This window comes from Podarcis melisellensis, assembly GCF_964234715.1.
Source record: "Podarcis melisellensis genome assembly, chromosome: 5".
Classification (NCBI taxonomy): domain Eukaryota; kingdom Metazoa; phylum Chordata; class Lepidosauria; order Squamata; family Lacertidae; genus Podarcis; species Podarcis melisellensis.
This window is the reverse complement of record NC_138537.1, coordinates 3,913,726-3,940,655: the sequence shown is the minus strand read 5'-3', so window position 1 is coordinate 3,940,655 and position 26,930 is coordinate 3,913,726. Positions and strand designations below refer to the sequence as shown.

The 26,930-nt window shown below is 47.5% G+C and overlaps 2 protein-coding genes across 4 annotated transcripts; one reads left to right on the top strand and one right to left on the bottom strand.

Annotated features, from left to right (window-relative positions):
• Window positions 1-659: 659 nt before the first annotated feature.
• On the bottom strand, window positions 660-12,891 carry RPL35A (ribosomal protein L35a). Of its 2 annotated transcripts, XM_081911439.1 has the most exons (5): window positions 12,881-12,891; window positions 4,291-4,335; window positions 3,839-3,991; window positions 1,753-1,897; window positions 660-718 (listed from the first exon to the last, which is right to left on the bottom strand). In XM_081911439.1, the coding sequence occupies exons 2-5, from the start codon at window positions 4,299-4,301 to the stop codon at window positions 695-697; spliced, it is 333 nt and encodes a 110-aa protein (XP_081767565.1). In that variant the 5' UTR covers window positions 4,302-4,335; window positions 12,881-12,891; the 3' UTR covers window positions 660-694. The 2 variants fall into 2 exon arrangements, with proteins under 2 accessions (XP_081767565.1, XP_081767566.1); XM_081911440.1 differs by lacking the exon at window positions 12,881-12,891 and having other exon boundaries at window positions 4,291-4,359.
• Window positions 6,397-20,348, top strand: DRC9 (dynein regulatory complex subunit 9). 2 transcript variants are annotated; one of them, XM_081911252.1, is made up of 10 exons: window positions 6,397-6,544; window positions 10,135-10,276; window positions 12,413-12,660; window positions 13,077-13,205; window positions 14,364-14,445; window positions 16,007-16,168; window positions 17,328-17,402; window positions 18,372-18,503; window positions 18,707-18,808; window positions 20,069-20,348. In XM_081911252.1, exons 1-10 carry the CDS (start codon window positions 6,507-6,509, stop codon window positions 20,210-20,212), a joined length of 1,254 nt encoding a protein of 417 aa, XP_081767378.1. In that variant the 5' UTR covers window positions 6,397-6,506; the 3' UTR covers window positions 20,213-20,348. The 2 variants fall into 2 exon arrangements, with proteins under 2 accessions (XP_081767378.1, XP_081767379.1); XM_081911253.1 differs by lacking the exon at window positions 6,397-6,544 and having other exon boundaries at window positions 12,390-12,660.
• Window positions 20,349-26,930: the final 6,582 nt, after the last annotated feature.

Genomic DNA, 26,930 nt, shown 5'->3' with positions numbered 1-26,930 from the left:
CCTGTGGGAAACCCAAAGCAGGAGCCAAGCATAAGAGCACTCTCTCACACTGTGCTTTTCAGAAACATTACTGCCTTCAGACTATGTAGACAGAGCATAGCCCTAACCACAAGAAGCCAATAATTTCATTACATTTCACCATCACCTGTGATTCTTGACTAGGGTTTACCAGGTTGCAACCTAGAGATGATGCCTACGGTACCTAATTTTTCCGCAGAAAGCCTGAGCCACATATTCGTCCAATATGCCCCACCCCTCCCACATGCAGTTAAAGCATCATAACCAGAGGATAGGTGAAGAAACTAGCAGCAGAGGCAGGTGGGATAGGTAGCAGCTTCAGAGAGAATCTTCCCAGCTGGGACCCAATCAGATTAAGAGAGATGGACTACTAAGGGGCAAATATCACAAGGAAACACATTTATGACTTCAGTTTTATATAAACTGACAGTTACATGTGGGCTGGTGAAGAAATCCATGTTTCAGTCTCCACTTGAGCTAAGCAACTGAACGGTAAGGTCTCAGCTTTGTTTTTAAAATAATCTGTTGCTTCAATGCCTTAAAAAGAAGAAAGAATCTTTTGATTGTAGAACAGTGTTTTCCTGCAACTGAGCCTCAAGGACAGGAAACAAAAAGGCAAGGTAAGACCAAATATACAAAAGTGGAATACAGTCTTAATTTTATTTTCACTCTAAATTTAGACTCTAGATGGATACAGCATCTGTAAAAAAAGAAAAGAAAAAGAGTTACACAGTTGGAAGGGAAAATAACAGAAACCATGCCCTATGAAGATCTCGCTAGGGAACAAAACCCACATCCAAAAATATTTTCTGTATATTTTTTAAATCACACAAGAAGGATCCTCAAGAAGTGCAAAAAAATGCACTGGGGATATCAAAGTTAAGTCATACTCAGAGCAGACTCACTGAGATTACTGAATTTATACTCAAATCCACAGATTTCAAGGAGTCTACTGAAAGCATGGCCAACAATTGATTCACTCAATGTTCCCAGTAATTTTGACAAGACATTTACAAGCTCTACATGTATGTGGACACACTGGAAAGATCTGCAATTTTTTTCAAGCCCTAGGTGATAACTCTCCTATTTGCCCAAGAACAGAGAGTCGTGTTGGCCCAAACACATCTGCTTAAATTCCTAAGAGGCAACAAAACTTTGTCATACAAGGGAGCCTCTTACCACAGGGTCAATTTCTTAACAAACCCATCTTACATGTAAGCAAATATAAACACTGTAGAAAATATGCTCTGGATCAGTCCTCATATGATTCTGTAGTCACTGTATCCTTCTCATATTAATTCTTAAAAGTCTGGCTGATGAAGAATTGATTGAGATTGGCTGATGAATCATTGTACCAAACAGATTGGTTATCCAGAAACACTGTTCCAGCGATATTTGGTGACAGATTATGTATATATCAAACTTTTGATTTATTCTACCACAACTGGTGAAAAAGTTTTAGAGACTTTGTTTGTACGGTAATTTCTGATCATTTGCATTAGTCTATAAATAGTGTTCAGTGCCACTGTTACTGGCCATCGTGTTGTGTTATATTGTTCAGCTTGTCTATATTGCAACACAGGGGCCTGTTTACGGATAACATATATGTGTCTGTCAGGCTCACGGTTAATTTTAGTTCAGAATTTTTCTTTTTAAAAAATCCTCAAGATAGCTTATAGAAAAGATTTTCTCTGCCTCTGGCCTGTCAAGGGCACTCGCAGTGCTCATCCTTACCACTCGGATCCTGTGCCCGATGGCTTTGGCAGGTAGGTTGGAGCGGAACTTTGCCCGCACCATGCCGCTGCTTCCGTGGGCACGGGTCACCTTTCCCCAGATCACTCTGGTCCGGTTGGGTTTGCCGCCAGGAGTCACGGTGTTGCTGACAAAGGGAAACAGATTAAACATTAAGTCCCACTACTGACCAAATGCAGGAGTGCTCTCCAAAATGTTCACGTTCGTACACACACACACACACACACACACACACACACACACAGAGCTTGGAACATCTGAACATTCCCCACTGAAAAGCAGTGAGAATAGATAATGAGAAAATATGAAAGTTTTCAGTTCTTTCAGTGATGACTAATTCACATGTGAAGTCATCCCCTGATGCTATGCTCAATAAAGCAATGAACGTATGAGTGAGCAGGCGGATCTCCTGAAATTATGAACTGTTCCATTAAGTTTCTCTTATCAAGTGTGGTGCTTTGGTCTAAACCACTGAAGCTCTTGGGCTTCTGCACAACGCGGCGAGTGCCCGTTGCTGTCCCAGCTTCTGCCAACCAAGCACCTTGCTGGATCATTCTGTTTCCTACAATGACCAATAAGGAGGACATGCGGGAAATAGCCCTCTGCTGCTATTGTTCCCCAGTGAGGGATAGTCGGAAGCATGATAGCCTTATACTCTTCGATTAAAGTGCCTAATCCCCTTTTAGAGCCATCCAATATGGAGGCCACCACTACAGCCTGAGGTAGTGAATGCCATAATTGAATTCTACATTGTATGTGAGGAAGTACTTTCTCTTGCCTCAATTATCATCAGTTTCAATGGATGTCGCTGGGTTCTAGTTCCAAGTCTGTGGTGCTACTCATTCATGTCACACTAAAGTATGGTTTTAGTACTGCTGCATGAGTACAGTCAGTTATTTGCCTATGGCTGAGCCGACATCTGAGCAGGTCCAAGTCTTGCATTACGCCATGTCTTGGCTCTCCTGGCTCAATTATTCACACAGCAGTACAGTGGTGCCTCGCAAGACGAAATTAATTCGTTCCGCAAGTTTTTTCGTCTTACGAAGCACGGTTTCCCATAGGAATGCATTGAAAATCAATCAATGCGTTCCTATGGAAACCGCCTTCAGACCAGGTCCGGGGACAGTCTGTCCCCCAACCTCTTCTGAAGGCTGGGGGGGGGGGGACACAAGGGCTTTTCTTCCCACCCCCAGCATTTTAAAAAACCCCGGGACAGCAGAGGACTTCTCCGCTGCCCGGGGTTTTTTAAAATGCTGGCGGGCGGCAGCGCTGCCGCCCGCCAGCATTTTAAGATCTCCCCGGACAGCGAGAAGTCCTCCGCTGTCCCGGGGCAATTTTAAAGCCCCCGGGAAGGCAGGCGGGGGGGGGGGAGCAAAGACTTTCGCCCCCCGCCAGCCTTCAGAAGAGGTCCAGGACCTCTTCTGAAGGCCGGCGGGGGGCGAAAGTCTTTGCTCCCCCCCGCCTGCCTTCAAAAGCCGTCCGGGATAGCGGAGAAACGCGCTGCATTTCTCCACTCTCCCGGGAAGGCAGGCAGGGGGGAGCAAAGACTTTCGCCCCCCGCCGGCCTTCAGAAGAGGTCCAGGAACTCTTCTGAAGGCCGGCGGGGGGAAAAAGTCTTTGCTCCCCCCCGCCTGCCTTCAAAAGCCGTCCGGGATAGCGGGAAGTGCTTCCCTGCTATCCCGGACCGCTTTTAAAATGCTGGCGGTGGGGAGCAAAGCCTTTCGGCCCCCGCCAGCCTTCCTGGACCTCTTCTGAAGGCCGGAGGGGGGGGGGAAGGCTTTGCTCCCCACCACCAGCATTTAAAAGAGGTCCCCGGAGATTTCCCTATGCGAAGCAAGCCCATAGGGAAATTCGTCTTGCGAAGCAACTCGCAAACGGAAAACCCTTTCGTCTTGCGTGTTTTCCGTCTTGCGAGGCATTCGTCTTGCGGGGCACCACTGTATCTGAGGCCACTTTGCCGCAAAGTTGTGTAGTATGGCATGAAATGAAAACAATTTCAACATGCTCATGAGAATATACAAAAGATCCAAGTGTAAAGCTCTAGTCCCCATTATCAATGACCACTCACTTTTTTGCTTTGTACACATAGGCGCATTTCTTGCCCAAATAGAATTCTGTCTCATTACGGGAATAAACTCCCTCAATTTTCAGAAGAGCTGTGTGCTCTCTCTGGTTTCGAAGACCTCGCTTGTAGCCAGCAAAAGTGGCCTTGGACCACAACCTAGGGAAGAAAGTGCACACAAAGTTAAATCTTAAGGCTTTCCAGCATATCACAAAACAAGACTGCAGAGCATATCTACTTCAGTATTACAGAAAGTCTGCTACAGACATCAAACATGCAAGAAAACTATAGGTGCTTTTATGGGACCAGAATATTTAAGGCAATCCTTTTGATATTTTTAAGTAGAAGCACTAATCTGTGTGACACAGTGAAAACTAGCATAATAAAGATAACACACACATGCGAGGTTGTAAAGGCAGCAGAGGAATTGCAAGAATTGCCAAAGAACAGTTTCCTACCTGCCAGTCATGGTGTTGTCTTGAAGTCCTGTTCCCAGCAGGCCTAAGAAAGGAAAGGAACAGAAGGAGCTGTCAGCTGGGATATGCTAAACACCAGCCCAATTACAAACGTGTGTGGGGTGGGCAATTCTAGACTTCCTTAAGTAAGAACAGAGAAGAAAGAACATCCAAGATAACACAGATCTTCAACCATCAAGGTGAACTTTGCAGATGATTTCACTCCATCCAGCAAATGTCTGTGTTCTGGAGTCTAAATGCTTTGAGTTCATTGTCCCCTCCCTACTAAACACCATCATAAAAGATCTGTAAGACACCTTGCACACATGTTCTAAGAATAATTAAGGCCATTAAAAACCTATCAGCAAACAAGCACTACAATTTCCACCACACTAACCCTGAGAGATCAGTCCAATGTGCACTTGGTCCAGCATCTTGTTTCCAACAGTGGCTAGCCAGATGCTGCCATGAAAAAGCATTAGCTCCCTAGCACAGCGCACACAGCTTCTTAAGGCAAAGTTATTTAGTGATCATCACTGCTAATACCTCACTATCTGCTTTTTCAATATGCTAGATGGCTCTCCCTTCCTACTCTACAATTTAAAGACACAAGCAGCCACTGTGACCATGTGGCAGAGAATTCCATAAATTAACACTCACACTGTGCCAAATCCACGTGAAATGGGCATCAAGGCTGGCAGGAATACATTCTGTGAATTGGTAATTCCTATTTGTTCTGAAAAGCTACAGCATTGTCTACTCTTGAGCCTGCAAAAGCAGCAGCAGGTCTCTAAGGTCGCAGAGGCAGGGCTCTTTCCTAGCCCTCCCAGTCAATATCCATTTCGCTGGTGATGCTGTGGATCAAATCCAAAGGGTTCAAATCCTCCTTCCTACCTCCAAAGCATGTGCTCCATCACTGGGCTGCGGCTGCTCGGCCTGCAAAACCCCTTTTCAGCTTCGAATACAGCCCTCGCCCTGAACAAAGCTTAAAAGACCTGGGGGATCTAGGCACCTGCAAGATTTAAGCTTAACCCACCTTGATGAGCCCAAAACAAAAGGAAGCCTTTTCTTAAAAGACACATCAACGGAAAACTCAGCTCAGCAGAATTGCATAAAACAACAGCAGAGGATGAACCCATCAGGCACAGCAGCGAAATGGAGCCTCCATGATCAGGGACAGTGTACCCCTGAAAATGCTGCTAAGGAGAATCTGCGAGGGTCTCCCTGCCCTGTGCCCCCCCCGGGGGGGGGGTACGTGGCTGGGCACCAAGCCCCCCCCCGCTGCACCAGGTGGCTGTTTGATCCTACACTGCAGGGCTCTTTTTAATGCGAACCTTAAAGGCACCGCTTCACCTCAATAATAATAATAATAATAATAATAATAATAATAATAATAATAATAATAATTTTTTATTTATGCCCCGCTCTCCCCACCCAAGACCAGGCCCAGGGCGGCTAACAACCAATAATAAAGGCAAGTTGATTAAAATAAAATTAAAATACAACATTAAAACATTAGGATGCAGCCTCTTCACAGGAGGAGAAAGGAAAGCAAACTGATTTTAAGCCAAAGGCCAGCCCACCATTCCCCCCCGGAGACGCGCACTCGAGGCGCCCGGGCCTCCCTGGCCTCCGACTAAAAAGCTCCCCCGAAGCAATGAAAGGGGCAGCGCCGGGGCCTTCTAAGAGTCCCTGTGGCGGCCTGAGCCAAGGCCCGAGCTCAGGGCTCCGGCGCCATCCATCCCGCATCCGAGCCATCCCGCCGCCGTACCCCGCCTCGCCCACCCAGGCCGTCTCTCCGGCCCTCGCGGCGCCTGCCCGCCCGCCTCTGGAGCCGCTTCTCCGCCGCCCTCCGCCGCCTCGCCCGCCCCCAGAGCCCCTTCCCCGCTCTCACCTCAGCAGCACCCAGCCAAGATGGCGGCGAGAAAGAGCGAGCGCAGCCGCGGGGCGAGCTGGGATAGGGGACCGCCAGGACCCCTCGGCCGGCGTCTGTTGAGGCGTCTACGCCGCTTGCCTGTCTGAAATCGCTCCAGGTCGGGCTTTTGGGCGAGTCTCTTGGGACAAAAAACTGATTGGTTTGCTTTGCTTGTGGGCTAGGCTTTTTTTCTGCTCCCGCGCCGCGCTACAAGCCCAAAATCTTAAAAAAAACCCATTCTGGCAGGCGTCAACTAGGCCAGCCCTTCCCGGCGAGGACCTCTCCTGCGGCTTGAGGGGTAACCATGGCGACCACTCCGGGTCCCGCCATGGAGGCCGCCGGGTGAGTGTCTCGTGTGAAGGGAGGCCTGGCGGGGGTCGGAGCCCCACGGAGCGCTTCCTCAGGGTGGGCGCCGGGCCCAGGGGGCAATTTGAACAGTGAAGAGGTCGCTGGTTACTTATTAAGTTGGAAGGGACCCCCAAAGGTCATCTAGCCCGACCCCCTTTTCAGGACGGGGATCTCAGAAGCGAAGAACTCAGCGATGCCCAATTGGGTTCAACAGCGCTTAATTGTTGTGTGGGGGTGGCATCAGGGCTGCTGGAACGGCATCGTCTGCCAGAGACAACTGCTGCTTCTTCTTCTTTTTTATACATTTTTATTAGTTTTTTTATGCATATAATTTCCAATATTCATTTAACATAACTTCTTATACAATATTTTAGACGTCCGTCAGCCACCTCTGATGATTTTCCGTGCTTTATCACTTATTCTGCATTTCTTAGTTTCTCTATTACTCTTAATTATCATTAACTAATAATTCTCTTCATAGTCTTTCTTGCAATAGTTCTTCAGGTATCTGAAGAAGTGTGCATGCACACGAAAGCTCATACCAAGAACTAACTTAGTTGGTCTTTAAGGTGCTACTGGAAGGAATTTTTTTTGTTTTGCAATAGTTCAGATAATCCTCCTTACAGAATTTCTTGCAGTCCTGTTAGTGTAATCTGTTCATTACAATTGCTTTTCAAATAATTCATATATTTCCTCCAGTCTTCTAAGAATCTTTGGTCCCGCAGCTTTCGAATCCTTCCTGTTAATTTATCTAATTTTCCAAAGTGCTGCAAGGCTTTCTTCTTCACGAGGGGCATCTGAGACATGAACTTGGCGAAGGGCTCTTTCTGGGGTGTGTCTTGTTGCTGTTTTTAGACATCTTTGTGAGCCATCTCTTGTACTGGAATTGGGAGTGGGGCACATGTATTTTAAATAAAATTATATTAATAATATATATTATATCATATAATAATTGTATTTTATTAATATGCGCACACATCCTCTCCCTGGTTTCCCACAGGGATCTGGTTAGCCCCTGTGAGAACAGGATGTTGGACTAAATGGGATTTTGGTCTGATCCAGCAGGATTCTTCTCACAGTTCCATTTAATCCTCCTCAGCTAGGTGCTCCACGATATTTGTTTCGATAATAAAAGAAAGAAAATGCTTTGCTCTTTATCATTTTTAGTACATTCCCAACTGAATGTGTGCCTGCTATGTTCTATAAACTCACATATAGCCCCTTAAAACTTGTTAGTGAACTTGTGACCTATCCAGACATGTTTTAAAACATTTTTTACTGATTGTTTTATTTTATAATTTCATAAATCACTTAGAAGTGATATATCAATTTTTTTAAATAAAATGAAACCCTGTTAATCTCTCTGTTTCCCCAAAGAGGGCACTGTGGGTTAAACTGAAGTGCTTCCTGTTTTTCCTGGTCCTGGAATTAGTATCACCGGAACAAAAAAAACAAAGACATGATTTGCATGGCAGGAAGAAGACCCAAGTTTTGCCAGCAAAAGTCAGCAAAGCATCCCAAGTAGAGAGTTTCTTCGTTTAATTCCTATCCCCCTTTTCCAGAGGGCTCAGTGTGGATGGCAACCATTAAGCATAAAGCAAAACCTATGCATAATGAAAACAAAACACCCAGTTAAATTAAAACGACTTAATGCCTGTTTAATCTTGAACGCCAGCCAACCCCTCCAACATTCCAGAGATGAGAATAAGGATTCTCTTGTGTGGTTATAATACTTTCCCATATGAGCCTCCGCCTACCCAGCGTTCTGCATTCCCAAAGGCTCTTCTCATTCTGATGTATATATAATCAGTTACCGTATTTTTCGCCCTATAGGACGCACCGTCCCATAAGGCGCACCTAGCTTTTGGGGGGGGGGAAATAAAGGGGGGGAAATTATTTTTCCCCCAGGCGCGGGGCTGGGGTGGGGGAAGCCCGAGCTTCCCCCGACCCCAAACAGGCAGCTCTCTGCAAGCCGTGGGAGCCCAGCGCTGGCTCCCGCTGCTTGCTGAGAGGTGCGCGAAGCCTGGACGCGCTGAGCTCAGCACATGCAGGCTTCAGCATGCAGGAAACTCTCCGTACCCACCCCTCTCGCTCTCCAGGCTTCAGCGAAAGCCTGCATTCGCCCCATAGGACGCACACACATTTCCCCTTCATTTTTGGAGGGGGAAAAAGTGCGTCCTATAGGGCGAAAAATACGGTACTTTTAGATTGTCTTTGCAACGAGCTGCCAATTAGCTACCAGGCTAAGTGCAAGGTCCTGGTCTTGGTGCGCACCCTAGGAATTCGGTGTGCAGTTCTTCCTCAAAAAGGATATTGTAGAAAAAGTTCGAAAAGGTCCTCCAAAATGATCATGGGGATGGATCGACTCCCCTATGAAGAAAGGCTGCAGCATTTGGGACTTTCTGGTTTAGAGAAGATGCCAGTAAGAGAGGTGGCATTATAGAAGTATCTATTTTTTCGCTCCATAAGACACACCTAGTTTTTAGAGGGGGAAATCATAAAAAAAAAATTCTGCGCAGAGCATGTAAGTGGCTCTCACTTTTCTTGCTTTAAACCCTTCCGTCCCTCCTCTCGCTTCGCTGAGAAGCCAGTAGAGCAAGAGCGATAGCTGCGCAGCGTCTCTTCTTCTGGCTTCCCAGCAAAGAGGGATGAGGGACGAAAGGGAGCCCTTACAAGGGAGCGCTGAGCAGAGCCTGGCAGCGGCTCTTGCTGGCTTTTCCGGGAGGTGTGGGAAGGGACAGAGGGCAGCCCGTCAGTCCCTTCTCCTTCCTCAGGGAAAAACCAGCAAGAGCCGCACACACACTCTTTAAAGGGAGCGTTGAGCAGAGCCCAGGAGCCTGCATTCGCTCCATAAGATGCACACACATTTCCCCTTACTTTTTAGGAGGGAAAAAGTGCGTCTTATGGAGCGAAAAATACGGTATTTAAAAGTATGCACTGCCATCACTCATAACTCTAGAACTTGTTTTTTTAAAAAAGATTTTTATTGATACAAGAAAAAAGAAAAAACACAAATACACATGAATAACCATAGACACATAATTTTCTTAGCAAACAATAAAACATATATTGTTTTATTTAAAACATCACAACTCTAGAACTTGTGAATCCCTCTAACGGAAGATTCAGGGCAGGTAATTTACACAGCACATAGTTCAACTGGAACTCACTCAGAGGGCAGTGACAGCTACCAACTGGGATAGCTTTAAAAGAGAATTAGATACCTTAATGAAGGTTATCAGGGTCTACCAGCCATGGTTGGAGGCAGTAGTGCTGAATACCAGTCACTGGATGCCACAGGAGGAAGAAAGGGATCATGCGCTCAGGTCCTGTTTGCAGGCTTCCCACAGGGGTCTGGTTGGCTGCAGTGTGGCCAGGATGCTGGACTGGACGGGCCATTGGCGTGATGCAGCAGGCTGTTCTTCAGGTCTTGGGGAGAGGCTTTTCTAGCTGATGCTAGCAGTGGAACTTGAAGGTGCAACGTTCAGGGCCCACACGCACAAAGCAGCAACCAGTTTGGGGGATGGTTGCCTTCTAGGATTCTGTTTGCATTCTAAATGGCGAATACTGTCTTGTTTGGCTAGGGAATTGACCATCCAGACACCAAGGCTCCTGCCTCTGGATGCAGTACGATTTTCTGCTCTGCTGGAGGACTGCGTGGACCAGCTTGCCATTCTTGGCTTCATCATGCCAGTTTCCTACGAGGGCCGCAAAGATGTCAGCGATGTAAGTACATCACAGACTTGTGAGAGGGAAACTGAGGAGGCATTCGCACTACAGTGGTGCCCGCAAGACGAATGCCTCGCAAGACGGAAAACCCGCAAGACGAAAGGGTTTTCCGTTTGCGAGTTGCTTCGCAAGACGAATTTCCCTATGGGCTTGCTTCACAAGAAGAAAGCCCATAGGGAAATCTCCGGGGACCTCTTTTAAATGCTGGCGGTGGGGAGCAAAGCCTTTTCCCCCCCTCCGGCCTTCAGAAGAGGTCCAGGAAGGCCGGCGGGGGCCGAAAGGCTTTGCTCCCCACCGCCAGCATTTTAAAAGCTGTCTGGGATAGCAGGGAAGCGCTTCCCGCTATCCCGGACGGCTTTTGAAGGCAGGCGGGTGGGAGCAAAGACTTTTGCCCCCCGTCCGCCTTCAGAAGAGGTCCTGGACCTCTTATGAAGGCTGGCGGGGGGCAAAAGTCTTTGTCCCCCCGCCTGCCTTCCCGGGGGCTTTTAAATTGCCCCAGGACAGCGTAGAAGTCCTCCGCTGTCCCGGGTTTTTTTAAAATGCTGGGGGTGGGAAGAAAAGCCCTTGTCCCCCCCCCAGCCTTCAGAAGAGGTCGGGGGACAGACTGTCCCCGGACCTGGTCTGAAGGTGGTTTCCATAGGAACGCATTGATTGATTTTCAATGCATTTCTATGGGAAACCGTGCTTCGCAAGACGAAAAACTCGCAAGAAGAAAAAACTTGCGGAACGAATTAATTTCATCTTGCAAGGCACCACTGTATTTCCCCTGCCCCCTGCTTCCACTATTATCAGGATCAGCCTGATAATTTTTGCCTAGCATCCTACTGTTCTGGAGTTGTCTCTTATTATTTTTATTTATTCTTTTGTTCTTTCTCACTTATGAAGTTAATCTCCCATAATGTTATAAATCATCCTGCTCTTGGGCAGCCCAAAGCTTCATTCCACCTTATCCTTTGCCCTTGCCATCTTTCACAACTGCTAACTCACAAAAAACATGAAACTCATAATATTGACTCAGACCAATAATGCATCTTGCTCTGTCCCATCTTCTCCAGGGGTTGAGAACCTCAAGCTTGGGGGCCAAATGCAGCCTTCCAGGCCTTTCTGCCTGGCCCTCAGAACTCTCACCAACCCCGATTTGGATGAAAAATGTTCCCCAACCCAATCTGCTTTGACTGGCAACAGTTCTGCAGGGCCTTTGAGGCAAGGTCTCACCAGCCTTGTCAGTCATGCAAAGGATGTGCTCTACTATGGAGTTTTCACCTCACCTCCAAACCAGTGACAGCTTCATTTCCCCATGCAAATCGGCGTGCTTCAGGTGTGCATTCATGCAAGGGCAGAATCACATGATTGCTGAATGTTATAGATGTTCTGGCTATGTTCGTCAGATTAAGCACCGCTCCATATTTCCCTCATTATACGAGATCTTGGTGGAGTGTCGGGCCTAACAAGCACAGCAGCTCATCCCTGGTGGGTCTTGTCCCATGGATCAGTTGCCAGGGCAAGGCAAGTAATTTGCACCCCCTAACCTGTGAATTTGCGCCCCCTAACCCGTGGATTTGCGCCCCCTAACCCGTGGATTTGCGCCCCCTAACTCTAACCCCCAGATGTTGCGCCCGGTGCGGCCGGGCCCCTCTGCACCCCCCACGCTACGCCACTGTCAATTGCCAGGACTGAAAGTCCCTGCTCCCCCCCCCCCCAGCTGTCTAAATCCCCAAGCAGGAGAAAAGTTACGGAGAAATTTGTGCTCCAGAACAGCTAGAAGAGCCCCGATTAGCAAAACCCAGGCTCCATCTGGGTAATTTCAATGGTGGCTTCTGGTAAGCCCAGAAAGAGGGCAGGAAGGCAAGATCTCCCCACAGTTTGCCTGCAGCAACTAGTCCGACAAGGAGAGGAAGCATGAGAACCACTTGGGCAACCCAGTCAGATGGGTGGCATATAAATATACTATTAATAATAATAATAGTTATTATTATTATTATTTATTATTATTATTTATTATTATTATTATTATTATTATTATTATTATTATTATTAGGCTTCCTCCTGATCACATAACCACAGCTATGACTGCTTCCCTTCTTTCTCTTTTCTGCCCCTTATTTGCAAGGATCTCTTTTTGTTGCCCTTCAGCTTAATGATACAGAGATCCAGGGCGTTATTGCAAACCAGAAGGAGCTGAGCACGAGGTACAAGAACCTGATGGACGCCCGGGCAGAGAGTCAGGCCAAGATCCCCAATGAGCTGGGCAAGATTGCGGAACTTGGGCGGCAGCTGAAGGACACAGGCAATGAGCTGAAGAGGGCCAACTACCTTTTCACCATTGCCACAAAACAGAGTGCATTGTCCCCAGAGAACCTCAAGAAGATTCAGGCGGACAGGTGAGACCCTTTGGTCAGGCAATGGGACACAGGATGCTTATCTGCACCAAATACTTTCGAGTTCCGATTTCACAAGGAATTCTTCAACTTTCTGTTTATTTGAGGGTTTACACTCCTACCCAGAGTGCCTTTTTGTAGGCTTTCCCCCATACCTTGCTACCCCTCGCCCTGAGCATGCAGTGGGGCTTCCTCCAGAGGTCAAGTCTATCCCCCCTGTGGGCAGCAGCTCCCTCAGGTCCACAGCTGAGGTGTGGGTGCCATGGGAGACTTCCCCTCTGCAACTGGCCTGAGTGCACGGCCAGTGCTAAGTCATAAAGGGCCTGAAACGCGATCTGGTTGGACCCATCGCTAAATGGCTGGGAATCTCGCCTGCCATTTTGCCTACTGGGCTAAGCACTTCCTTCCTTTCCTGCCAGGAAATACACGAGCGACGTGATTGAAGACGTGACAGAGGAAATGCTGGCACTGGGAACCTTTCACTCCCTCCAGTTAGCTGTGGACCTGGAAAATGAAAAGAAGTTGAACCTCCATAACCTTGTCCTCAGGTTGGAGCTGCCTCTTTTGAACTTAGGCTGACTAGCGCAACATTGCCCACACTGACTGGCAGTCACTCTCCAGGTGCTCAGGCAGGGCCTCTCTGCAGCCACTAGTGCCAATCCTTAATATACGGAGAGAACGAGCCAAAAAGCTCCACCTTACAGCTGCTCCTCACACAATAAACAGGCGTCTGCTGTGGTTCCACCACTGTGTCCAGTGGAGTCTCACAGAGCAGGACCTGCCACCCTAAGGGCTCAGCGCCCAGGGAAGGCCAACCAAATATCAGGGAGTAAGGAACTACCAGAAGTGCCCCATCAGAGGCTGTCAGTGATCGAGGTGGAGCATAAGGGATCAGGTGCTCTTTTAGGGATTTGTAAATTAACACGAGGGACGCGGGTGGCGCTGTGGGTAAAACCTCAGCGCCTAGGACTTGCCGATCGCATGGTCGGCAGTTCGAGTCCCCGCGGTGGGGTGCGCTCCCGCTGCTCAGTCCCAGCGCCTGCCAACCTAGCAGTTTGAAAGCACCCCCGGGTGCAAGTAGATAAATAGGGACTGCTTACCAGTGGGAAGGTAAACGGCGTTTCTGTGTGCTGCTCTGGCTCGCCAGATGCAGCTCGTAACACGTGACCCGGAAGTGTCTCCGGACAGCGCTGGCTCCCGGCCTCTAGAGTGAGATGAGCGCACAACCCTAGAGTCTGTCAAGACTGGTCCGTACGGGCAGGGGTACCTTTACCTTTAAATTAACACGAGAGCCTTGAACCTGACCCAGTAGTGAATTGGCAACCATCACAGCTCTCTCAGCAGCAGAGGGTCGTGCTGCCAGTAATTTCTATTTATTTCATTTAATCTGCTCCTGTGAGCCATCGGGCCACTGCATTCTGCACTGTAATTTCTGAATCAGATACACATAAAGCACCTTAATAATAATTTTAACGTTTGATGTTTTACTGTGTTTTTAATATTTTGTTGGGAGCCGCCCAGAGTGGCTGGGGCAACCCAGTTGGATGGGTGGCATATAAATCATCATCATCATCATCATCACATGGCCTGTTTCTTGAGTTTGATAAAGCATCTGCCAGTTTGCTGCCAAAGTCCCCTTTCCGGCCTAAGTCTTGATGTGCCCCAGGAAACCAGGGATTTCCTTTCCCTCCCCTCTCGCCTTCTAGGGAAGAGATGGGAAGGAAGAAGATAAAGAGTCTCCAGAAGCAGCTCAGTGATGTCAAGAAGGAAAAGGAGTTTGAGCTACAGGTGAGCTTTAGGCAGTCACGCCCTTTAAACCCCCCTTTGAAATGCAGCATGAAATTAATAAAATTAGCACCAACAGGTGCAGCTCAGGCTGCAAAATGGGCTCTTCACAGCAGAAAGTTTCCAAATCTAGGGAATGCAGCAGAACACATAACTAAATGCCAGCATTTATTTGTGGATTTGGGGCTTAGATGGCTTTAAGAAAGGGTTAGATAAAACACCTGGAGGCTCAGATCTATCTGTGGACATTGGTCATCACTAAAAAGTTTTTTTCTGATTTGTTGTTCTTTGGGACAGGCCCTCCTCTTGCCGTTTTTAAAAATGGCAAGGTATTGTTGAAGCTGTCTGAAAAGGCCCTCGTCTCCTGCCAGTGGGCAGGGCTGGTCTGGAGGGCTGCCCAGGCCCTCGCCTTGGGGAAGGTGTTGCATGATGCTGGCCCTGCCTACAGATCCAAAGGGAGGTTTGGGCGTTGGGGTTACAGCAACCAATCAGAATGCCCCCTGAGAGGCTTAAGAGAACCTCCATGTTCAGAATACTAGCTGTGTTATAGAGGAGGGATAACAAACTGAGGAGGGAGGGTGCTTGGTTGCTTCTCAGAGGCAACTGAGTCCGGTGCTGTTGGATACTCAGCACTGGGATCCATGGGCCTTTAGTCTGATCTATATTTTTTACATCTCATTTGCATTTGCTAACATCAGAGTCCAAGTGTCTCTGGCACTGAATTCTAGGACCTTAATAAAAAGCTGCACTCCTCCTCCATGGGTCACAACTATCGTGGGGCTGGCACATACATGGATTCCTGTGTTGGCAGGACTCAGTTGCTAACCCCGTATTTCCAAGATAGAATTCCTTCCCATGTACTTTTAGCAGCTCTAGTCTCAGACCAAAGCCCTACCCCAGCTCAACCCACGACATAGTGCTGAAGGCTTTCCCTGCTGAATGGAAAATTTGGTTATTCTGCAACAGTCTGTCCTGCACTAGCTTCAAACAGGCATGGTACAGTCAATGGATCCTGTCTGATCTTGAGTTTTCCTCTTTTAAAACTTACAACTGCCTAACAGGATGTTTATTTTTCAGCCCCAAATACAGCACTCAGTGAGTCAGACCTTAGTGGCAAAACAGAAGTCATCCTTAAAGGCCTAGATATCCGCGAGATAGTCAACATGTTTCTGGACTACAGCATGTATGGGTGGGCTCATTTTTTATAGAAGGAAAAATCCATGCATGTAGAAAAGTAGCACACCAGAGAAAAGGAATCTTTTGTACAGAGGAGCATTCAGTGATGTAAACCCCCATCTGGAGTGGTACAGTCCAGATATGTTTTCTACTTCAGTGAGAAGAAGGTTGGAATGTTCCATAGGACACACTGTTGAGTTGCAAACCCATCCATACCCTGGCAAGGCAAGGCAAGGCAAGGCAAGGCAAGGCAAGGCAAGGCAAGGCAAGGCAGAAGCCGGTTCAGTCTTAAGCAGCACCTCTGAGGATGACCACAGACCAGCACATCAAGTCTCCCTTGCTTGTAGTCCTACTCACCCACCCGCTCACTCACTCTCTCATTCCACAGAATCGGAACGAGATGATTGCATACCTCAAAGACCAGCTTCAAGAGATGAAGGCTAAAACAGACATGGAGAATCGTTACGTCAAGAAGGACACAGACCTCCAGGTGGCTCAAACAAAGAATAAATGCTTTGAGGCCGAGAACGATCTGCAGAATGAAATTGAAGTAAGCACTTTGCCTTGGGCCACATGCGTTCGTAGGGAGGTGGTCTGCAGTAGAGTGTGGGGCATGCCTTAATGACATGTGTGGCCTCAGCATAGAGGCAGCCACTGTTCAGCGTCCTGGTATAGACTTTTCTCAGCAGCATCCTCAACCCAAAGAGGACTGCTGTGTGGTTGCTCCAGAGGCAACCCAGGAATACTAACTATTTTGGAGAGCTGAGTCCTCCTGGTGCCAGAAATAAGGCTTGTGCTGAACCTTAGTTCAGATTAAGTGAGCAGCAGATGATCTAACTCCTAATCAAGTCAAGGGCTAACCTTGGTATTAATAGAAAACTACATTATATCAGGTCAGACTGCTTCTCCATTCAGACTGGCAGAGGCTCTCTGAGGTCTTGGGCAGCGTCCTGCTAGGTAAAGGTAAAGGGACCCCTGACCATTAGGTCCAGTCGTGGCCGACTCTGGGGTTGCAGTGCTCATCTCGCTTTATTGGCCGAGGGAGCTGGCGTACAGCTTCCGGGTCATGTGGCCAGCATGACTAAGCCGCTTCTGGCGAAACAGAGCAGCGCACGGAAACTCAGTTTACCTTCCCGCTGGAGCGGTACCTATTTATCTACTTGCACTTTGACGTGCTTTCGAACTGCTAGGTTGGCAGGAGCAGGGACCGAGCAACGGGAGCTCACCCCATCATAGGGATTTGAACCGCTGACCTTCTGATTGGCAAGCCATAGGCTCTGTGGTTTAACCCACACCTGATCCTAAATGGCAAGGAGTGGGATTTGGGGCCTCTTGCATGCAAATTTAATGTTCTACCTGGCTCATATGCAGGATATTCTTCTTGGTTTTCACATTCAATTGACTTAACCTGGTTCAATTGCCCAGTGTTCTCAGTTTCTATTGGTCTTTTTTCAACCTTCAATCACTGTACGGCTAGCCAAGTCATGACATGGGGCTGGCAGCAGTGAAAACGAGGGCAGAATTTAGAGATGGCATCATTGACCATTTTTTTGTACAACTATACTATGCCTGGACCATAAATTCACTCTGCAACATGGCATAGAGAGGGACGTGGTGCATGCAACCCCATCCCAGGTCTTCAGGGGAACCCTCTTGGCATTTGCTTAGAACCAAATAAAGTTTGATGCAATGCCTTTCTCCCATTACAGAAATTGAGAAATCAAACCGAGCAGGAGATAAGAGTCCACATGGACATTGAGAATTTCCTTAAGCAGCAGCAAAAGGTAGGTGGCACAAAGCTTTCTGGTGCCCCATTGAGCTCAGAGATGTGGAACCTGTGGCCCTCCAGCTGTTGCTGGATTACAGCTTCCATCTGTCCTAACCACTGTTCATGCTGGCGAGGCTGATGGAAGTTGGCGTCCAACATCTAGAGGCTGCAGGTCTTCTGTTTGTGCTATAGCTTTTTGTAATGCCATCCACTCTCCAGCCAACTGCTAGATCTACTTCCTTGTTCTTCAGAGGTTTATGTGATCCCCACCCTTAATCCAAATCATTACTTTCTATTGACATACACTTCCTATGGGTTGAGCTAGCAAGTGGATCCAGACCCTCCTGTATCTAAAGATCAGAGGCCTAGAACCCTGAGGCTGAGCTGTAGCACTTTAAACTGCGCATGGCAGGTGTGTTTGTGTGTGCATGCGACTCATATGATTGCTCTTCCATTCAAAATACACCTGCACAATAGATGCCTCTTTACTTTGTACCCCATCTTTTCAGGCAAGCGGAATAGAGCTGCCAGCACACAAGTTGACCACCTCAGGGGCCTCAGACAGAAGATATCTTGGGGATGGAATCCATAGGGAACTTCAGATTTAGAAAGCATCTAAGGTGCTGCACACAGCAGCCTATTGCCCATTCCAGTTCCCCGTGACTCTTGTTTCTTCCCCATATTGCTGCTCCTTATACACACAAGGGCACCACCTTGCATGCACAGATCATCCCCGTTTCCTTCAGTTGCTTTGTGTACATACAGGAAATGACACAGAGCTTTGGCTCTGAAATAGCGTTCCGACAGCAACAGAGAGTTAGACAAGGTGATAAGCTGATCATCCCCAAATCCCCACCAAGCACCTCATTCTGCAAGTACTCCAATATCATGTCATTGCATGAGGCGACGGGTTCTAAGCCATGCCCCGGAATGGTCAGGAGACAAATGCAGAGTGCTGTGAAGTGTCCACCTGTGTGTGTCGCAGAGCATAGAAGAGAAGCTGGAGTACTGGATGGACAAGTACGAGAGGGATACAGAAGCCAAGCAGCAAGAGCTCAATTCCCTGAAGGCCTCCAGAGCAGCTGACCAGGCAGCGCTACAGGAACTGGCCAAGCAGGTAGGGAACAAAGCTGATGGTCAGGCTCCTTGGTCCGTTGGTGATCCACGGCAGCTATATGTGGAGTCGCTCTATCCACACATCCTCACTGCTGCTCCAATTTGCTAGGAAGCTTAGAAAGCTAAGGAAGGAGTCCAGGGGTGAGGGGTGAGAGCGAAAGCCCACCTCCAAGCTCAAGTTAAAGGTGTCTTTGCATTCTACAGTGTCTTATATGCGAACAAGCTATAATTGAGGACCGGAAGGAAAAGGAGAATGCAAGGAAGAAAGTAGAACAGGATGCTCTGGAGCTGAAGAGTATCCTGAAGGTAAGATGAGTCAATATATCCTTACCTTTGGAGTCCTGGGACTAAAAATTGGAAGCGGGGGTGGGGAAAAACCTCTTCCTCCACCATGTCTTCTGCCCATCTTCCAACATGTGGAGCAGATCATCTCCTTTGCTTTGTATAGCTCCCCCCCCCCCCCCCGATGTTGCTGAACCACCCCTTGCTGGCCATGCTGACTGGGGCTGAGAGTTGCAGTGCAAATCGCTTGGGGGGCACCCGGTTGGGGAAGGCTGCTCTATCTCATGGCTTCCCCTTTCAGTGCTCTAATCCTTTTATGTGCTTTAAAAATGTGCCAAGCGGGGGGCATGGTGGCAGAATCATCTGCTTCTGTAGGGGTGCTTGGAGGTTCTCTCCAACTTCCTCCAGCACTTCTCCCTAACCTAACAGCCATTTCCTCAGATAAGTATCATCAGCTAAACAAGAAGCAGGGTCTTCCCCAGACCATCCTTGTATGGTAAAAGAGGCAGCCACAGATTGTGTTGCAAAGAACAGTCTTATCTAGGCAGAGACCTGCACTTTCAGTTCCATCAGCTGCAGGACTGGCCTGGAAGAGGGAAAAACATGCATATAGGAAAACTGTATTAAGTGAGGCCTGAAACACTGTGGGATCCATAGCCATTTCTGTAGCTCTTTCTAGCCAACAGTTAGCTAGGGTACAGCATGAAGTATAATTTGTTTATCAGTTGTTTACATGGATAGCAGACCTTGCCGTACCACATTAAGAAGCATATTTGAACAAGTGCAGAATCTGCTCATCTAGGCATAACCATATCACAGAAGTGAGAAGCAGCCTTGTGTTTGGCTTCACGGATAGCCAAAACCCAATCCTAGCCACCCATTTGCTCTCCTCAGTGCAGCAGCAGCAGCAGCGTGCCTTTGTATGTTGGCTGCCCAGGGACATTCCGCAACAGATGTCATTTATTTCGCACTCAGATGCTTTCTTGGAGCGTATCCAAGGCTGCGCCTTTCTGCAGCTTGAGCTGGCAGCGATGGGATAAATGTGGGCATTAGATGCTGTGGCTGACTTGGAGCAGACAGGCAGCAGATGGAATGCTGGACTCAAGCCAGCCCTGCTTCATTAGAGAGGTGGGGGGGAGCAGCCTAGGGGAACTGGGCTTGTTGCACAGCAGTCATTTCTGGGAGTCCATTTTTGGCAAAGCTTGAGCAGCAGCTGGAAGGTAGTGTGGGCACCCAGTCTCTCCTTCCTGCATGCACAACCCTTCTCCTCTTCCTTGCTTTCAGCTGCAGGCCTGGTGGAGAGGCATGATGGTCCGCAGATTCCTTGGCCCTTACAAGGTCCTCAAAAAACTCTGGGAAGAAGAGCAGCCGCCCAAAGAGAAGGGGAAGAAGGGCAAAGGGAAACCTGGAGCGAAGAAGAAAAAGTGATGGGAACAGAGCCCAGCTCCTGCGCCATCTCCACATTAGGCGTTTGGGCAACACGGTTTTGTGGGATGAAGGAACGGGACAATTGTATATGTCTTTGCTGAAAGGATCAGAATTAATAAAAGCTTTTAGCACTCGGCTTGAGTTGCAGCGAGATCTTGCTTGTTGGTCCCAGTCAGCAGAAGAGCATTGAAGCTGCTGGTTCTATTTTTCTTGCTTTGAAAGTGAGCAGGCCATACCAACATTTTGTGTTTATTACCCTGGACCATATAATGCAATCTTGTATCTTGTCTCCCCACCCTCTGCTCGAGCTCAGGAAAGCTGCAAAGAAAAATGGTCTGTCATCTCCGCAAGATTGCTTGTGTAAATTGCCTTTTTAAGCTTTAACTGCACGGAGACATACCATGAAGAATGTCACTGGTAGTAAGTGGACATCAAGGGTGCCAAATTGAATAAAATATTGGAGGGGGGCAGATATTGATGCCCCACATAATCACAAGACCATTTAAATGGCAATGTCCATCAATTGGGGGGGCAGCTGCCTCAATTTTTTTATTGGGGGGTGGGGTGGCTGAAGGGTCCTTGGAGTGGTTCCTATATTGGACATGTACCTGAAGACCTTAGAAAACTAGCAAAACCAAGTAGTTATTAATATGACAACTACTCTAATAATCACACATGCTGCATACGCAGAATAGGATCCCAACTTGATCCTACAGGAACTTGATGATCCCTTGGGAGCAGCAACACATTTGATGTTGTGATGTTGAACAAGCAAAGGAACAAGGCTGCTCAACCTCCCTCTCCCAGGAGACAAGCAATCAAGGGCAGGTGAGAGACTGGACAAACCCACTGCAGAATAAATGCTTCTGTTCACAAACACAGGTTTTAAAGCTTCAGCCTTTATTTCAAATCACCCAGGTTTGAAGTTTATAATATCATGTGCGCTAGAAATTGACTGGTAGCATACAGGCAATTTAAAATAAAGTACATGATATTATGATGTTTATATAGTCTTTGAAAACTATGGAATGTATTTACAGACATACAAATACAGGAAAGAACTTCTTAAAAAATCCTTTAGCTATACTACTAATTACACGTTTACAGTCTGGAGAAACAACAAGAGTGAAGTCTTTATCCTCTGGGCTTTCTGCCCAGTGCCAGCCTAGAGGAGAATGAATATGTGAGAGCTGGAGTGCATTGAAAATGGAGGCTTTTAAATCTTCTGCAAAACATGCTTAAGGAAAAAAAAACCCCACCCAAATTTACAGGATATCCCTCCCACTGCCCAAAAAACAAAATTAAAAGAACCATTCCAAGACATAATAGCACCAGACATTACTGAACCGTCATGGAAAGATTCCTTTAAATATTTTGTGGCAGAGATTTGTCAGGAAAAGCTCCTGCACAAGCCCTCACAGAGGAGAGTTGGCAAGAAGCTGTTCTCTTGGGCACATTTAATGAACTGCGCCAGAAGTCTGCCCTCTCTGATTAACCAGCAACGAAAAGGAAGACAAGATACTCCCCATCTACCCAGAGGTGACACTGCAATCCATCCCTAGGACAGGCAGAGGCTATTGGGCCTGCTCCAGCAAGAACTTGCAGGGGCTACTCAGAGCAACAAGGTGAGTTTGCCTTCCATGGAGCAAATTAGTTTTGACCCCCATCTTAATGTCACTATGTGGTAGGAATCAGAAAGCTGGACAAGGTCTACTTAATACAGTGTGTTTTGGTGCCCATTGGGACTGGCAGGGTGGGAGGCAGACAGGCCAACTGTAGGGGGGGGGACAGATACAGTGAAATGCCCAGCCACCCCTTAGTGGATACAAGAAAGCAGAGAGGTTGGTGGGGCAGTGCCCCACTTACCCTAACACAGGGTTTCCCAAACTTGGGTCTCCAGCTGTTTTTGGACTTTAAGTCCCATCATCCGTAGCTAGCAGGGCCAGTGGTTGGGGATGATGAGAGCTGTAGTCCAAAACTAGCTGGAGACCCAAGTTTGGGAAAGCCTGTCCGAAGGGAGGAGCCAACACTGGATGACGGATGGACTCCATAGCCAGTGTTCACGGGACAAGCAGGAGAGATCTAGCTTGCCCACTGAGTGTGCTGCATAAATTATTGTTCACTGGGTCCTTTCAGACAACCAGCTTCATTTGGGATAAAATGATTGTGCACGCAACATCTATAGTTCCCCAAATATCAAAGGGGGGAGGGGGTTGTATAAAGTTTTCAAGCTTACTTTGCACTGTTGGAGGAAATAGAGACCAAAATATGCAAACAGCACAATCCTTTGCTGGAGCAGCCTTGAATGAATGATGCCCCTTGCAAGATGGAAATAAAAGTGCCAGTTCTGGAATGGAAAACCACCTGATTCTCAGAATAGTCACGTTTGCCTGGGACTGCTTGTGGACAGGTAACAAAAACAGAAGGATTTATAGGAACCCAACAGCAAGCACCATCTCCGGAATGGGGGATCTCTTGCACTGATATTCCCCAGAAGAGGACAGCCATCTATTGTTGCTTCAACACACAAAATAGAATTCTATACACTTTTCTTAAAAAAAAACAAAAAAACCTTTTGCACTGAATACAAGGAAAAAATTGCACATAAATATAACAAAACACAAAAATTCCCAAGCCATTTAAAACTAGCAACAGAAAACTCAAGTGGTTTTTCTTTTTTGGTATAATACATAAAACATGCCATCGGCTGAAAGGACCTGGATTTCCTTCACGCTGTTAATGTCCATTCATGGAACTCTTGCCATCGTGAGATTATAATAAAGTGAAGAGACAAAATGACGCAGCGACACAAAACAGAGCATTTGTATTCGTTTTTTTAAAAAGCATGTCATGTGCTTTAGCCCTGGTCATAGGTGGTGATTTGCGTGGGAGGCAATACCACCGTATTGTGCTTAATTATTTCCTGGCGGTTATACCCCTGGGCATTACTGACTGCCCAGGCAGAAGAGCCCCCAGCTTACCAGCAGGCCCACTGCAGCCCCACACAAGGGCAGCTGCATGTCTTTGGTAGGATGCAGTCCTTTCTGGGTCCTCTCGCAAAGCATGCTAAGAATTTCTGGCCCTTAAGGGCTTCGGCCAACCACTTGCATGTGTCCTGCTGGAATGGGCTGGGAGCTTCAGCCGCACTACCAAACGTTGCTGCTTTTCTCCTGCAGTTAAAAGGTGACCTACACAACCGGGCTGCAGGAAATACCGTTTCTCAACCCACCGTAATAGACAGACTGAGCTGCCTGGGTAAAGGATTGACCTTGACATGGTAGAAGATGTTTTTACAGTATACGGTGATGAACTTGCTAATTTTTGGTAACTGAGCTGAAGCCTCCAAACTGTTATATGTTAAAAAAAAAGAGAAAAAGGTGTGGGAGTGAAAGACTAACCTTCATGATATCTCTCCTCTCTTACCCACCTCGCTATGCTAAGTTTGCTTCCCTCCACTTTGAGACGGTCCTGCTTGCATAAATAACAGAAAACCCAGAGATGTGTACGAAACAAGTGGATGAGAATTGGTGAGGCAGGCACAGCAGCAGAACTGGTGAAGCATCTGAATCAGAGGTCCGCGAGGTGGCAAACGGAAACACAAAGGAAACTGGGAGAGGGCTTTCAATGCTGCTATTGCATCTGATGTAGTTCCTCAAGAACTGCTTCTGGCCGGCAACACCGCACCCACAAAACACGGCACACCCAGCATCAGCAAAGAGGCAGGCAGCCCTGTAGCCGGTCCAGCACCTGCAGGCCTTGAGGCCATCCGAGCTAGAAGAAAACTGCTGCTTCAACCACATGCTACTGTTTTGCTAAAAACATTCTTCATGTGTTTCAGAGGACAGTTGGGAGCCAAGGGTCATGAAGCAAAAAGGAACTAAGCAGCCTGCAAGGACACGAGAGCCTAGCAAGGCAAAATTAAGCAGGAAGGGCATCAAAATAGAAATGGAGTGATTGCAGAAGGAGTGTGAGAATGGCAAAAAGGGCGATGTCCACCTAAAGCCCAGGGAAACCAACAGGAAAATGACATTTGTGGTATGTTTCAGCACAGCGCCACCCGGACACTTGGGGAGAGGAAATGCATGCCAAAAGCAAAAACACAGCCAGCCTGAGGTTCTTTTCCAGATTCCTCAAAATCCATTGTCTACACATCTCAGCTGAACTATTCTATCACCTCCTCCTGCCCTCCGTCGTTACATTCAGTGTTTTCTGCTTTATTTTGTGAACCTCGCATACAGGCTACAAGGGCCTCTCTTCCCCAGGAATCACTGCTGAGAGCAGTGTCTTGCATGGGCGCCACAAGAGAACATGCTGCACGGAGGCAGCCAAAGATTTCGCTGCCCCCAAGTCCCCCCCAAAAAAAACATCCTCTGTGATACTGCAAGGGGCTATAGGGTGTGGCTCTGAAGCCAGCACACAGGCTTGCTCCCTGCTGCCCAAATATTGCTCACCTACATGATGACATGGTTTGCTTCTGCATTCTGATTACCCAGCTCCCTCCCTACGGTCCTTCTCAGTCACAGAATCGGCATAATGCTTCAGTACATGACCACCAATTCCCACAGCTGGCTCCACCTGGAAATCTGTTAGCATCAGGGGGAGGAGATAAGTGTCTGAAAGGCATTCCAGTTGGAGAAACAAGACATGAACCTCAAATTGCCCATGATAAGGCAACAGGAGGGAAGACGCAGGAACTGCACAACTGCCAGTCTGCACTTCTCAGCTCATTTTTACGGTGCTTGCTGGGCAGATCCAGTCTTCAGAAACTGCTAACATGGTTTTCATCTGCCCTTGCACACTTTCCAAAGCTACAGGTTTTGAACACATGAGAGAAGCAATGACTAAAGGGGAAGGGTAGATGGCAGAAGAACGCAGAAAAAGAAATCCTGGATTAACTTCATGAAAAGAATTACCCTTAAAAGCTGTTCTTTCAAATCCACCAAAGAGCACTTTTTTCTCTTTCTGCAACAGAGCCACTGGTCTCCGTTTACTTCAATAATCCACTTTCCTACCCAGTTAACAGATCATTTTTGAAAAGCACAGGTCAAGGGCCCTGCTATTTTACCTCCAAACTGCAGTTTCTTTGTAGGATGATTTGACAATGAAAATTAAAAGTCGTACCAGGAATCGCTCTTTCAGGAAACCGCGAGTTACCAAGTTACGAGTAGATGGATGCTACAATTAATTTCTTGCACAAAATGCCAGAGGGAGAACCTGTGTGAAAAAGTATTCCTATACATACGTCCAATAGGAGTGATGTTGAACAGAACCTAACTCTTAGATGTACGCTTCCAAAGTCCTGGCTGAGGAGTATGTGTGTGTTCAGGTGGGTCTAATCCACAAGAAATGCCCTGTGTGCTGAAACGAATGAGAGCATTGCAAAAAAAACCAAAAGATATTTCCTATCTGAATACGACATACTAGCCACCCCAGAGTTTTTTAAACATATGGTGTTTTTCGGGGGGTGGGGGTAGTTTCAAAGGCTCCCACCCGCTGCCCCAATTCTACTGTGACCTTATTGAGAAATGAATCAGAGAGGAGGTGAAATCTGCCCCTGGTTCCCTCCCACGTGTGCAGGCAAAACTCACTTTACAAATAACTCTTTTCTCTTTAAGTTCAATGGAAACTTTTGTGACCTCCAAAAAAAGTGGAGAAATGAAGCAAAAATTATTCCCTTCAGGAATCCCGGATACAGATTTCCTCCTTCGAACGCAAGGTTGCCTGTGTCTGGACACGCTGCCCCAGCAGTCAAGTCTGGGCATTCTTCGGCTTGGCCAAGGACATAGCAACAAGGTCTCGAGGGGTCACTACACAGCAGCCAGCTGATTCTGCTGCTGCTGCTGCTGCTGTTGCTGCTGGTGGTGGTGCTGCTGTTTTGGGGGGGCGCGCTCCAGAAGTGCCTGTACAGTCTCTGCCACTCGCGTCAACCCTCTCTCTTCTAATATGTGCAGAGGCAAACATAATCGCTCCTACATGGGAAAACACAAAAAAGACATAAAGGAAAAAAAAGGGATGAAAACTAAAACAACGCAAAAAAAAGGAAACTAAATCAAAGCAAATGTGTGTGTGTGTACATGTGTCAAAAATGGAATGTTATAAAATGAGAGAGTGGTGCGGCTCAGCAGTGGAGCTCATGGTCTGCATGCAAAAAAGTCCCACGTCCAGCCCATTGCATTTCTACTTCTAAAGGAGCCTCTTCTCTGCTGCTCAGCCCAGGTAGAGCCGGCTTAACACGGACCAGTGCTCTGAATTAGAACCCAGGCAGCTTCACATGTTCAAGCCTCTCAGCTGTGGCAGCAGTTAAGAAGCTGGCTCTCAGTATGCCTTTTGGCGGGAGAACTGTGGGGTTTTATCAGGATCTTAACTTTCATTTTGGGACCTTCGAGGTTACACCTGAGAAACGCAACGGTCCCAAGCACTAAAGGATGAAAAATGCAACCACTCTGGTTTCTAATGCACACAATTTATCAGCCAGTATGACAATACTGTATTTGTCCATCTGCCCACCCCCCAGCAATCAAATGTCTGGTTCTTTTTTAAAGCTGAAGGCGATCACTGGGCAGCAATATTATCCCGGCAGAAATGCAATATGTAGTTTGGTACTTTATGAACATGGAAGTGACGTGCAAATGTGGCATGTGGCATGCATGCCAGCCTTCTTTTCAGGATGCATTCCTAAGGAAACACATCTCTGAGCTGCCCACCGCTGGAACGGACA

Excerpts from the sequence above, each read along its gene's own strand:
- RPL35A (XM_081911439.1), bottom strand. Across the intron at positions 1,898-3,838 it reads TATGTGTACAAAGCAAAAAA|CAACACCGTGACTCCTGGCG; the intron begins GTGAGTGGTCAT and ends TCCCTTTGTCAG. Across the intron at positions 719-1,752 it reads TCGGGCACAGGATCCGAGTG|ATGCTGTATCCATCTAGAGT; the intron begins GTAAGGATGAGC and ends CTTTTTTTACAG.
- DRC9 (XM_081911252.1), top strand. The coding sequence starts at position 6,507 with ATGGCGACCACTCCGGGTCCCGCCATGGAGGCCGCCGG. Across the intron at positions 6,545-10,134 it reads CCCGCCATGGAGGCCGCCGG|GGAATTGACCATCCAGACAC; the intron begins GTGAGTGTCTCG and ends TTGTTTGGCTAG. Across the intron at positions 13,206-14,363 it reads CTCCATAACCTTGTCCTCAG|GGAAGAGATGGGAAGGAAGA; the intron begins GTTGGAGCTGCC and ends CTCGCCTTCTAG.